The sequence below is a fragment of the Astatotilapia calliptera genome, chromosome 8 (genome assembly GCF_964374335.1).
Source record: "Astatotilapia calliptera chromosome 8, fAstCal68.1, whole genome shotgun sequence".
Taxonomy (NCBI): domain Eukaryota; kingdom Metazoa; phylum Chordata; class Actinopteri; order Cichliformes; family Cichlidae; genus Astatotilapia; species Astatotilapia calliptera.
Window position 1 is genome coordinate 11,403,500 of NC_137429.1, and position 12,797 is coordinate 11,416,296.

At 37.3% G+C, this 12,797-nt stretch overlaps 2 protein-coding genes across 3 annotated transcripts; both read right to left on the reverse strand.

The window, feature by feature from the left end:
- Positions 1–1,947: 1,947 nt before the first annotated feature.
- Positions 1,948–7,351, reverse strand: sar1aa (secretion associated, Ras related GTPase 1Aa). 2 transcript variants are annotated; one of them, XM_026178499.2, is made up of 7 exons: positions 7,268–7,351; positions 5,812–5,884; positions 4,961–5,080; positions 4,291–4,356; positions 3,218–3,321; positions 2,981–3,112; positions 1,948–2,887 (listed from the first exon to the last, which is right to left on the reverse strand). In XM_026178499.2, the coding sequence occupies exons 2-7, from the start codon at positions 5,867–5,869 to the stop codon at positions 2,771–2,773; spliced, it is 597 nt and encodes a 198-aa protein (XP_026034284.1). In that variant the 5' UTR covers positions 5,870–5,884; positions 7,268–7,351; the 3' UTR covers positions 1,948–2,770. The 2 variants fall into 2 exon arrangements, with proteins under 2 accessions (XP_026034284.1, XP_080161570.1); XM_080305444.1 differs by having other exon boundaries at positions 2,232–2,887; positions 4,291–4,378; positions 7,268–7,322.
- Positions 7,352–8,128: 777 nt separating this feature from the next.
- ppa1a (inorganic pyrophosphatase 1a) lies at positions 8,129–11,545 on the reverse strand. The gene is made up of 11 exons (XM_026177612.2): positions 11,387–11,545; positions 11,130–11,194; positions 10,737–10,790; positions 10,479–10,598; positions 10,307–10,393; positions 10,098–10,224; positions 9,861–9,988; positions 9,605–9,690; positions 9,050–9,119; positions 8,702–8,741; positions 8,129–8,622 (listed from the first exon to the last, which is right to left on the reverse strand). Exons 1-11 carry the CDS (start codon positions 11,445–11,447, stop codon positions 8,594–8,596), a joined length of 867 nt encoding a protein of 288 aa, XP_026033397.2. The 5' UTR covers positions 11,448–11,545; the 3' UTR covers positions 8,129–8,593.
- Positions 11,546–12,797: the final 1,252 nt, after the last annotated feature.

Consider the following 12,797-nt stretch of genomic DNA (forward strand, 5'->3'; position numbering starts at 1 on the left):
AAAACCAATGTCATCATGCAGCCTGGGAATATTTACAGACATATTTGGGTCCCACCTCATGCTAGAAGAACAAATTACAGCAGCTGGCTGCTAAATGAATGATAAATGTTTAAGACGGCACTGTTTGAGGTCAAACGGATTACGCAATTGGGAATGAATGGATCTGAACTTCGTTACTTAGCAATCCTGCTCAGTTAAAATCCTTGGATCAAACCACTTTGTTGTGAATAGGGTCTGACGAATCTAAATGCAAGCGTCAAACGTGCAGCGATTTCAAAGCCAGGACTAAAAAATTCAAAGTAATTTCTCAGAAAAGTGACAACCAGTGAATGGCCAAAAGAATTGAGTTAATGTGGTCACTTCTCTTGGAGAGTATTAGAAGTCTGAAATAGCTGCAGTCTGCTGATATTACGGGGTGCATCACCATAATTAAGCCTGGAGATAAAAGCATTAAAGCCTTGCTACACGTCGATGAGTGAAAGGAAAATTTCCGTGATGTGCTTCGGCTGAAAAAAAAACCCCATGACTGCATCTGCTTGAGTTGCTTGGGGTATTTAATGACAGGTCTGAATCAAAAATTACTCCAAGATTACCAGCTTGGGGCTTCATTTTGGCAGATAACTTAGACACACACACAAAATGAATATTTAGGAACCATCTGTAGCAGCAGTCCCGAGTCTTGCGATTCTATCCCCATTCTTATTTTATTAGTAAAATAATGTTTTTTTAATCATTACAGTTTGGAAAGGAGGTTTATTACTTCTTGTAATAACTATATTAATAATTCTGTTTTGTAATTGTATTCCATCTGGAAAGATCAGGTTTCCCAGTGGCATTAAATTAAAAGTTAAATCCTGGCTCCAAAAATCCATATTTATAGCAATTCCACCTGAAAAAGGAATACTAGCATGTGAAAACCAGTGGAAAAAGAATCAATCAAAGAGACAGGGCCAGTTTGGTCTATAAAAAGCAGGTTTTATTACATGTCAACTGCTTATTAAGTAGATCAAACTTTCACATCGTTCTGTGTGGGTGATGTTATTTAACATGAACCTATATTCACTGATAACTGCTGAAAATATCAAATCCAGTACTATACAGTTACAAATAAGTCCTTCATAGTGTTTTTTTCAAAGGCAGTAACTGTACAAGCATTTACATCAGTATTATACATAATTTACATGTGTTCGGTAAGTGGTACACAACGCTGTTGAAAGGAAAAGCAGTTTGTTAACACGCATGCTACATTTTAGTAAACAAACGAGACTCCCTGTATGAAGTCTGTTTTTATACACATCTTTTAATCTGGGTTGTAAATATTCCTTCACATATTAATAAACCACATATCTAAACTGTAAACAAGGGCTGCTGAAAATATGGTGCAAAGATCACATGCCTCTCTTCCTGTTTTTGTACTTCATATTTCTCGTAATGAGGATATAAATGTATACAGTGCGTTGTAAAAAATTAATTAATAAAAATCAATAAAATATTTTCATGCATCGACTAAGAAAAAAAAACAAAAAAATGAATCAAAAGCAAACTTAAATTTCAAGTATGCTGAATAAGATCAGATTAATTTGTGTAGTTAAGCATGTAAACGTTTGCATGTGCACTCTTGTATCTTTTCAGACAGTCATAAAGTACCTGCAACACTTGAACCTGGGTAGTTATTGAATTTAATTTATATCTCAGGCTCTAGATACAATGAATGAATAAATAAATAAATAAAACCCTTTTTTCAGTCTCTTATTCAAATATTGCTGCTTTAACTTGGACTTTTTTCTATGCTTGATTCAAGTAAGACCATGAGGAAATACTGAGCAGAGAGATGAGACACTCTTTTAGTGGGTGCTGGTTAAGACGAAGATGAAAAGACTCAAAAATACATATATTCTTTCCTAGTCTGACCTATATTCTATGAGGGATGGTTTTTTTCTTACAGTCTTTGTAATATAATAAAGCAAAGGACAGCTTTTTTATCTTTCAATTCTATACTGGACGGCCCATAAATAAGTCGGTCCTCCTGTCAAATTAGCTGCCTTCAACCCAGATCTCTACGCGTACAGGTTGATTTCACAAAAACCAACAAGCCAGCTTCATTAAGATGCCGAAAGCAAGCAGCACATTAATCACAGCACACTTATCAACATGATGTCTAATTTCACTCAGTGTACGCCATCATCTTTTCATTTAACAATTTTCACCTTTCTTGATGACCAAAAATGAGATTTTTATGTTATTTTGGCTCAGCACTCAGCATTGAAGATGTTTTTTTTGTTGAAGTCCCAACATCTGGGCCTGTTAATCCCAAGTCATTAGCATACATCTTTGGCTTTATGTTTTAAATGCTAAGGCTGTGCACTAACAGACAAAACGAACTAAAAAATATCTTCTGTAGTTTCTTATTTATCTACAAGAATCTGAAAATCTAAACTAGACCGTCTTAACGCAATTAGCTAGCCCCTCATGATCCCCTTGAGCCCTTCTGTTTCATCACTCGCTCACTACTAAATTCCAAGATAAACACAGAAGTAATGCAACACTGAACCGTGCATTACTGCATAATGCATGGCTGTAATCTGGTATAACGCAACCTAATTTATATTTCATGCAACTCAATTGTCTCTCAAATTAATAACACATTTAGGACAGTTCATGTGGATTTAGGAATTAAAATATTCTTAGTAGTAAGACCTGAAATTTGGATGGGCTGACACTCACTAAGGATCAAACTTCTACATCCTTTTTGGTTAAGCTCATCTCTTTGTCAGTCGATATACTGTGATAACCATCTGAAACCTTCCCCATAGCCTTGTTTTTTCAACACGCTGCACATGAAAATCTCCAGGGGTCGAGCATTCAGCTCCTTCAGCAACACATTTCCCTGTCAGTTACAACAAGGATCAATTAGAATGACGATCATATGTGCTCCTGCATATTTCTGTGAATTAAGAAAGAATCCTCAAGACATGCCTACCTTCCCGGTAACTTGGCCATCAAGAGCAAAAGCTCCTCTAAGTCCTCCTTCGCTGATAGCTTCGGGGCGGTCAATTTTATTACCTAACACCAACACTGGTACATTGACTATGGTCTCATCTGCAAGGAGAGCCTAGAAAAAATAAAAGAGAGACAAACTAACCAGCAATCCATTGCTAACACACAAAAACAGTCCTGTGTGGTGGAAACCGTTTGTAACAGCAATGTTTAACCTTACATCAAGTTCAGTCTTGGATTCTGTGAGTCTGTCATGATCTGCACAGTCTACAAGAAAGACGACTCCATTCACAGCTGGCAGGTAGTTCTTCCAAACTCTTCGTGCTATAAAGAAGGGAAAACGGCTGTGAATTAGCTGCGATTGCAACAACTCAACATGAGTCTCTGAAATGCAGCAGTCTAACTATAAACCTTTGAAAATATAATTATGTCCTTTCTCCTGTAGAGAAGCGGTAGTTCACACATCCTCACATCTAAATACACACAAATACAGATTAACTATTTTCAGCTAATATGGCTAATTACGCCTCAAGTCAAGTTTAAGCTGCTTGCCACTAATAGCACTGATAAACAGTGTTACTTATCTAATTTTAAAGTCTAATTAGACAGCAATGGACAGATGTGGAAATAGCATTTTAATTTGACTGTACAAATCAAATATGGGTTTTGTCTTACCAACGGATTTAGATCATTTGGATAATGATTTTCAAATGAAACTATAGAGGGTTAGTTTTCTCTATCTTTATTTTTAATAGCACTGGTACAAATTCTAATTACAATACATCCTGCCTTTAGATTTTCTGTTGACATGGGTACAATGAATCAGATCACTCAGCATTCAAGCGTGAATGCATGCGCTAAAAATATCAAATTGAAGAAAAACAACAGATCAGTGTGACGGGGGTCTACAGAGACATCATGTGGCAGCCATGTGCACTGATTTGTCAACCTGTCAGTTTGGTTATACATGTTTCTGATGACAGGAGGTGCTACCGTTGAAGATAACATAGGCAGCAGTCACTAATCTTCAACTTACAATAGTACAAGTATATTTTGTGATCTAGTAAACCCGTTTCCTCTCATTTCTGTATTTAATAAACGTTAAAACCAAATGAATGGGGCGATGTGAACACATATGCTAAAGGTTTGAGAATCAATCAGATGCTCTAAGCCCACAGAAATGTAGTGTTGTTGCTATCCTGTGCTAAATAACTTAAATAAATAACACAAACAAAATAGATACAAAAAATTCAATAGCGTCTCACTGCCAGCAAAAATGGAAATAGATCTCACCTTGTACATGTCCTCCGAGATCAAACGTAGTAAATGTCATGCCACCGATTGTTAGCTCTTCAGAAGCTTTGTGTGAAAGAAAATACACCTGAGATGTTTTCGCACATGAGAAAATTTGAGATGCACAGACAGAGGAATGTCAATGACATGCAGAGACCTGCACTGCTAAAAGATGATGTTAGACTAATCGCAACTTTGAGGCCACAAATTAAAGGAGCCCCAATGATGGTGACATACAGCAGGGTGGGAAGACTGCCAGCTATAAAGTAATAGGCGGGGTCACTTTATGCAAAGATAAGGCTTAAAGGTGTCAATCGCTTAACTAATAAAGACAATTTTTTACTATTACACAACACATAAGACAGTCTATATGACAGGTGACACCTTTATAAGAGAATGTATAAAAGTAATAAAGTATATGTTGAGGAACACTACAGTACACTATCAACACTTTAATGAAATACTTGCATCTTAAAAATAAATCAGCCATTATCTATTTACCATATAATAACTGTATAAGCAGCACAATAACAAGGCCAATATCACATGGTTTTAGGAGCATGGTATTTTTAGAAGACAGCGCGATCACAACCTGTGGCCTAATATAAAGAAAAATCCAAAACCTGGAAAAACAGCACATGGGTAATATGCACTCTGAGTATCCCCTTACTTGGATGCAGTGTTGGAACGTGCTGCCCAAGCCTGTCATCTTTCAGCATGTGTAGGAGCGTTGTTTTACCGGCATTGTCCAGGCCCAGGAAAACTAGCTTCCCACTCTTTTTGTAAAGACCTGAAAGGATTCAGAAGAATTCTTATTTTATTCCACTTCACGCTGCGCTGCAGCTCTATCACCTCTGAGTTTGCTGGTCTGCTGACCTCAGAGAATGAGACGGGACATGTGGGTGAAACAGCTCAGACAAGAGCACGACCATTAAGGGACTTAAAAACAAATAAAAGGATCTTAAAAAAATCGAGCGGCTACATTTTGCACCAGCTGGAGGCGAACAATTGGAGGCCTGGCTAATTTAAATAAAAAGTATATTATAGTTATTAAAATGTGATGTTTAAAAAAGCATGTATTACTGTTTCAAGGTTGCACAAAGTTGACAGAAGAGGCTTGATTTTTGACAGCAGCCTCAAATGTAAAAAGCAGGATTTTACCACCGTGTTTACGTGAGAATGGAGCTGTACAGTAGGATCCATTTTCCGACCTGAATTTGTGATTATAGTGCTGTGGTGAGTTTTTAACCCAGACTGGAACACTTAAAGAATTGCATGCCCATGTTTGTAAAGATTTGATTTCCAAAGCTATCTATATGTTGGAAATCTTGCTACTATAGGTAGTTTATATAAGCTTCAACCAGATTGATTAACTGGTGTAGGAGAAGTTAGGGAACAGACATATATGCATATGCTGTGATCATTGTAGTAACATGTCAGTGCCTGAACAAAATGCACCAAGCTTAGGATGGGAGTACTTAGAATGGGGTACATCATTTCAGAGCAGCACACAGTACTCACCTAAGAACTGTAAAATACTACTAAACCCCCTGTAGATCCAGTCAAATAAAAATGACATCCTGACAGCGTGCACCTAAAACAAGAAACAAAGCAGTTTACTAGACAAATTAAAATATGAAAAGCATAGAGATGCCAGCATTATGATGCAATGTTTACATATTTTCTTAAGAGCATAGTGGGTTTGATTTGTTTATCTACAGTGGACTGGAGACTCCAAGCTTATCGATTTCTTTTAGCAACGTTTCCACATAGCAGAGAAATGATGTACAACTAATGCTAGTGGAGCGGTTATAAGGGAGTCTATAAGGATTCTGACCTACACAGAATCAATAATGGCATCAAATAAATTTTATAAACATACATCAACATTTATGTAAGTAACTCCCAATACAATGTTTAAGCAAAGTAGTATTTATTGCAGGATTTCTGATTTGCAAAGAAACATATCTTTCTAACAGATGCCATTTTGGCTGGTCAAACTGAGTCATCATACCTAAAATTGGGCAAGTAATAATGTCTGTAAGAGCCATGCCAAAAAGTGATTGTCTGCCAAGTCTAATATCTTTGCTTATATTGGTAGTGAACAGGATTTACAAAGGAAATATATATCAAATAAAGAAATTTTGCAAGTGTCTTTATGACTTTGAGTTATTATACCTATTCTGTGTTCTACACTGTGCTCAATCCAGACCTTTTTGGCCACTTAAAAGATCCGTATACAACTGTTTTTGTTAGCATTTTAGCAATTTATGCTGTCCTCTTGTTCAAATTGTCCTTGAAAAATACTTTTTTTATGTCAATTAGAATTTTTACCTGGATAAATAAAAAAAATCATATAAAGTGACTTTGCCAAAAGCTGATTGCAGCTTCTACCATGTGACAGGAATTTTTCTGGTTCAAAATTACTTGATATCATTCATTAGAGATATGTTTAACCATTATTATAGGTTAACAAGTCACTTACAACAGCTAATCCCTTTTCGGCACTGGTCGAAATGAGTCTACAGCTCATAACATGAGGCATCGATAGGGTTTTTTCATATCTGTGACATAACAAACTGTTATCTCCTTCACCCACAGGTGTAGCAAGGCAACTAGCAGCGATGCTACCCATCTGTACCTAATGAAATATTTACAAAGACTAATTGTTAGATCTGACTTAATGTTTCCCCATGAAACGAAAGCAGAAACAGTGGTGCAGTTTTAAAGGACACCGCAGTATTTAGCTTCCTGCTTCGGCAAGTCTTGTGAAAGATTACCCTGGTCAGCTAGTTAGCATTGACATTGTTAGCCCCGGCTCTTTCTAGAATCTGACCACAAGTGGGTCAAGACACTGTTTAAGAAACGAAAAACCGCGAGTGAAGCCCAACATAAGAGACAGCAACACCAGAACAGGCTGTTTCCCATTGACTTGTTAAATAAAAACGACAGTACTCTCTGAGTTTAGCTCGCTTACCTGCAGCACTGACAAGCTGACAGTTCTCGGTAGTATCGCTGGTCTCCTTGGAAACAGTCAATCAGGGGCCTCCTCTTCTTCCTCGTGCTTTAGAGTTTATCGCATGACTTGCATTGGTGCCCCCTCCCGTCGACCAGACGCAACCGATGCTGCAAAATGTGCTATTAATGTGTCCTGCGCTGTGAAAAGGTTACTATTCTTAAAATTTCAGAAGTTTTTGTCAGTACTTTCACTTTGTTCTGTTCTATACTTATACTGAATTGAGAAGAAATTATTGTATTTATACTCTTATACCTTTATTTGGCAGCTGTTGCAGCTTGTTCCTTTACTCATAAAGTAAGACTTTACAAGTAAGACTCTACCCATAAATACTGTGCTTGTAAAGTCTGCTTTGCTCCAGTCTCAATGAATAATTTATAGCTCAATAAAACTCTAGCCTTTCGTCCTGGAGTATGTTCAAAGAACCCAAAGCAGGGCTTAAAAACGAAAAACTTTTTGCAGACTTTCACAATAAGGTGATATCTGTTGCATTGCTCATTTTTAAGGGGTATGCTTCTCGTTTGGGGTGCAAGAGCTCCCGGGTTTAGATATGCACTTGTTCTAGCAAAAGCAGGACACAGCTAGAGGTAGTCTTTGAATATCTTGACCATATTATAATATTATATAAACTATATTTAGTGTTTCACCATATCTGATTTAAGTTACACATACATTATGCGCTAGGGCCTCTATTACTTGACCGTTTAGAGCACCCTTTATTTGCAAGTATAGTTTCTAACCACACTGTAAATGCCTTCAGTTCTTATTGAAGTGACTGTTTAATTGCAGGCTGCAGAAAAAAACAGCATGAGACCTTTTCACTCACAGCTAAAGGCTTTAATAGGAAGTCATTTATAATCTTAAACAGCTATTACATCTTAGGAACAGTACATACATCATGTAGTAGAATTGTCAATATTGTCATATAACCCAATGAATTATTGAATGTAAGACTGTAGAGAAATGGGTTTATATGCCTTTTATCAAATATTAAAGAAGTTTCTTTCTGTCTGTCTTAACAAATGCTGTTATCCACTTTAGAGTCACATTCTTTTGATAAACACAGGTAAATGGTTTAATATAGCATTAAAGTTAAATGACAAAAAATAATGAGAGCTTTCATGTGATCTGGATTAAAAAATAACCACATCAGCCAATGAAGGTTGAACAACCAGGCAAGTAAATGTTATATGAAATAAGCAAGACACATCAAATCCACAGGAATCAAGGAAGGAGGGATATGGGAAGGCTTCACATATTTCCTGTTTCCACCCAGGCTTTACCTTCTCACTTGTCATAGTAGAACCATTTGTCAACTGAAAAAAAGTAAAACATAAGATTTAAGTTCCATGAGGCAACAAAACAGAGTTGCTGCAAATATCTATAAACACCCACCTGAACTTGGAATAGGTTCTTCAGCTCCAAAAGCACATGCCTGTAAGCGTGATTAAATGGTGATATATTTATTTGCTTAACTAATCACCTTTAAAGTTCACGAGGAATACATGTGCATGTCATTAATAGACTAATTAAATGCTGCCAAGTTCTCAGGGCCTATTTTCTGTTTTACAGGAAGCCATTAGATGCTGGTTTCTTTTTGATCTCAAAAACATTACTCTTATAGAGAGCAGCTGGAGTGAAATGAAAGAAACTGCCTTTAGCATTTCTCTGTTTCTAGTTTCTTCACTAATCAAATAGGAAGGTATGAATGCTAACATGAATTTAAAAATAAAATGGACTTACAGATTTAACTACTGCCTCGGCATCCCCAGCAGAGCAGCAGAACGGACTATCTGAAACGCTGGTGTTCATGCTAATCAAAGAAAGGAAGACTTTTTTAAATAGAGCAATTTTCTGCCTATACGCATGTCTTTCTCACCCCCCAAAAAGTGCACATATTTACAGTGTTTACTTAGTGTTTTATTTGCTCCAAGAAACACATTACCAAAGCAGCTACAGTGCGGTGAAAAAGTATTTGCCCACTCCCTTGTTTCTTATATAGATTGGGTAGCATATTCCTGTTAATAAATGAAATTGTTTAATGCATTTTGCATTCCCTCGGTTTGACTCAAATTAAAGTTTGTTTGACGAATAAATCAGGAAGGGGGCCAAATGCTGTTTCACAACACTGTACATTATATTCTGTTGTCTTCCTGCTCTATCATCTATGCAATGCACAATCATTGGCTGGAGAAAATTAGGGCAGGAAGTGCCTCTAATAGTATCTGTCACATAATGTTGCTGAGCTTTATATTTGCACAAAGCATTTTTTTTTTTCAAATTAATCAACTTGTTTACCAGTTTAACTCGCCGGCATTGGTCATCTTAGAAATCAGTGCCTTCCAAAACTCATGTGTGCTCTTCACTGTTTCAATGGCAAAGTCCTGGAGAATACAAAAGAAATACAAAATCAAAGATCCCCAGCTATATGTCTCTAAACTGAAAATGTAATCATGTATGTATTGGGACGGATTCAGTATAGCTAAAAATATAATATCAGAAGTGTAGTCTGATTGTCAAACCAAGACCTAGACTAAAATGCTGAACGCTGTACCCGGTCCTTGAACTCTCCGTTAAAAGCAAACTGATTTTCAGGTTTCCCATCTGGTACTTTGTATCTTTTAAACCAATCAACAGTTGCCTCCAGGTAGCCGGGCTTAAGTCGCCTCACATCATCAATATCTGCATGAAATGGAGAAAATGAAAAAAATAAATAAATTCCAAAAAGCTTGCACAGTCTTCGCGTATTTTCCAGCAACATAAACAACTTTAATTTTTAAGTTATCCCTACTGGTAAAACTGCCAGCTTCTGGGTCCTCAGTATTGATCACTATGACCTTCCAGTCTGTTTCACCCTCATCGATCAAAGCCAGAGTTCCCAAAACCTTCACTTTGATTACTTCTCCTCGAGAGCACACCTGAGGATTAAAGATACTGTTTTGAAAAAGCTGCAAAAAGCACCATTTCAGTAAGTCTCTTCAGCCAGACTTGTTCCAGTACCTTATTTCCTATGTCACATATATCAATGGGATCATTGTCTCCGCAGCATCCTGTGTCGCTGTCCTTGTGGTTGGGGTCTTCCCATGTCTGTTAAGGAGAAGTGTATGGGGTTAACTGAACAGAGACATGGCCTAGTTTCCTGCTGTACATATATCATCTGAGTGGGACTCGCCTGCGGTATAGCTCCATAATTCCAGATATAACCTTTATGGGGAAACACATTTGCTACATAACGAAGATTGCCCTTCTTCACGTCTTGCTTCAGTGGATTGAGAGGATCTTTAGTGGCAATCTGTGAAACAAAGACATTAAGTACAAAAATAAAAATAGAAAGAAGCAATGACTTAGATTGTAGTCACTACATTACCACAAATATGGGAGGGATCTTAGAAAGCAACAAATACATATTTTTGCAAGATATGTTATGTACCTCCATCTTTGCATTTGTCCACCTTGGAACTTCAACAATGGCATGAAAAATATTCTAAAAATGGTAAGAGACATAGCCTTGTTACTGTCGTACCTGATGATGAATTCTCCTAGTGGCTTATTGTGCTACTTATAGACTGGCATAATCGTTATCTAAGGTAGGATACAGATCATTGCACATATGCCTAAGGAGTTTCAAGAGAAACCCAGCAGCTACCACAGTTTTTGTTATCTATTCAGTGATTTGTCTAAATAGTCAAAATAAGGACATATGTATTTAAGAAATGTGAATAAATTAACCTACAAGGCAAAATACGGCACAATCAGCAGGTTTTCAATGATATAAGTTCTTCTCTAATATCCCAAAAGACTAACAGCCACACATGATGCTCACCTCTGCTTCATTTGCATAGATGGGTACATCGTGAAAGGGAGAGATGTATTTGCCCTCAGAGTTTTCTATGAAAAGAATTACACAGTTTCATCTCCCTATTCAAATAAATAATATGGGATCTTTACATCTACTTAACAGTAGTGCTCCTGTAATATACTGCTACATGTTATGCAAGCAGCTATTACACTATACAGAATCCATGAAGGAATTATTTCCCACAAACAGTCAAACTAGTTCATTCAAAGAGCTGTGCTTACTGAAATACACCCTGTACTCCTGGGTGTTCGGCCTGCCCTTCTCCTCGATGGTAAAGCTCATGTCTGCTGTTGGTTTAAACCCCTCCAAGTGTGGTCTGTTCACTAATTCAGCAGGACTAAGAAGCTCCTGGCAGACAGGCAGTCATGTAAGACAGGGGAGCAGACATGCGCACTTCTTAAGCCTATGGGGTTAGAACCCAGACAACTACCTGTATTTGACAATGGGGCTGCTGTGGGAAAGGCGTAAACACCTGGTGACAGATCCATGCTGGCTTCTGCCTGTTCCTGTATGGCTGCTGTGTTCAAATCACACCTAGCACTGGCATCTGTAGCTTACAAAAGTAACCCGTGTGAAGCAGAGTTGCTCAGAATAGTAATCAGCAACTAATCCTTTCTGTTGCCACTTCTCCGTGCCTGCCACATGCATTCTGCAGCACAGACGTGAAGTTTCTGCCTTGTCTGTGTGCGAAGTGATTTGTTTTCGAGTTCCCCGTTACAAGCTGTGGCTCCCGAGAGTTCTTTTCACAGAAAAACAGATGGAGCTGACAGGTGTTAGCTGTAAGCCAATTAACACAGCAGGATTAGGTGGTGTGCAGTGTTGTGACTTCTTACATCTCAAGTTTCACTTTAACTGTTCGATAACATACTTATGAGCTTGTTTTCGGAAACACTGAGAAAAAATATTTAAATTAGTTTTGATTTTTGCATGCTTATGTAATACATTTGAGCACCGAGTCCTATTGTACATGAATGCCTTTAAGTTTTTATATTAATCTTTTGTACCAAAGTTAAATTTTTTTTTTCATTTGCTTGTTTTGTTTTGGCTGAACTTTTTTATGTCACTTAAATCATGCATTTCATTTATATATTGTTATCCAAATAAAAAGTAGTGTCAGAGTAAAAGTGCATTAAAGCACCTTATGGGAAAAAAGGAAGAAAAACACAATATACATGTGTGGGAGTAGTCTTATATCTTTGTCGTGCAATTTCTATATTAAAATCATGTAACTGTACAGTTCTTTATTATATATAAAGTATTAACTTTCAGCTATTTAGATGAAAAATCCTGCTGTAAACCTAACTAAAATGTGCAGTGCCAAAAACTGCTTAATATAACCTGTCAAACTGCACAATAGCACTAAAGAAAGTATGCTCCTCTGCCTATAGGTAAGGTAATTAAAACACAGTGAATTAAAGAGGAGCGTGAAGCTGAGTGCGAGGTCACACTCTGGGAAGCAGACAAGTCACGTGGCACTGAAAGCTTGCCACCAGGCTAAATGTCCAAAGAACATTCTCCTTTGGCAGACTTGTAGATGCTGTATCTGATGACTTCTCCCAACAGAAATTATGTGTATTCAAACCCATTTTCACCCTAGAAAAGGTTTATTTGGATTATTCGTTCACCAGATCT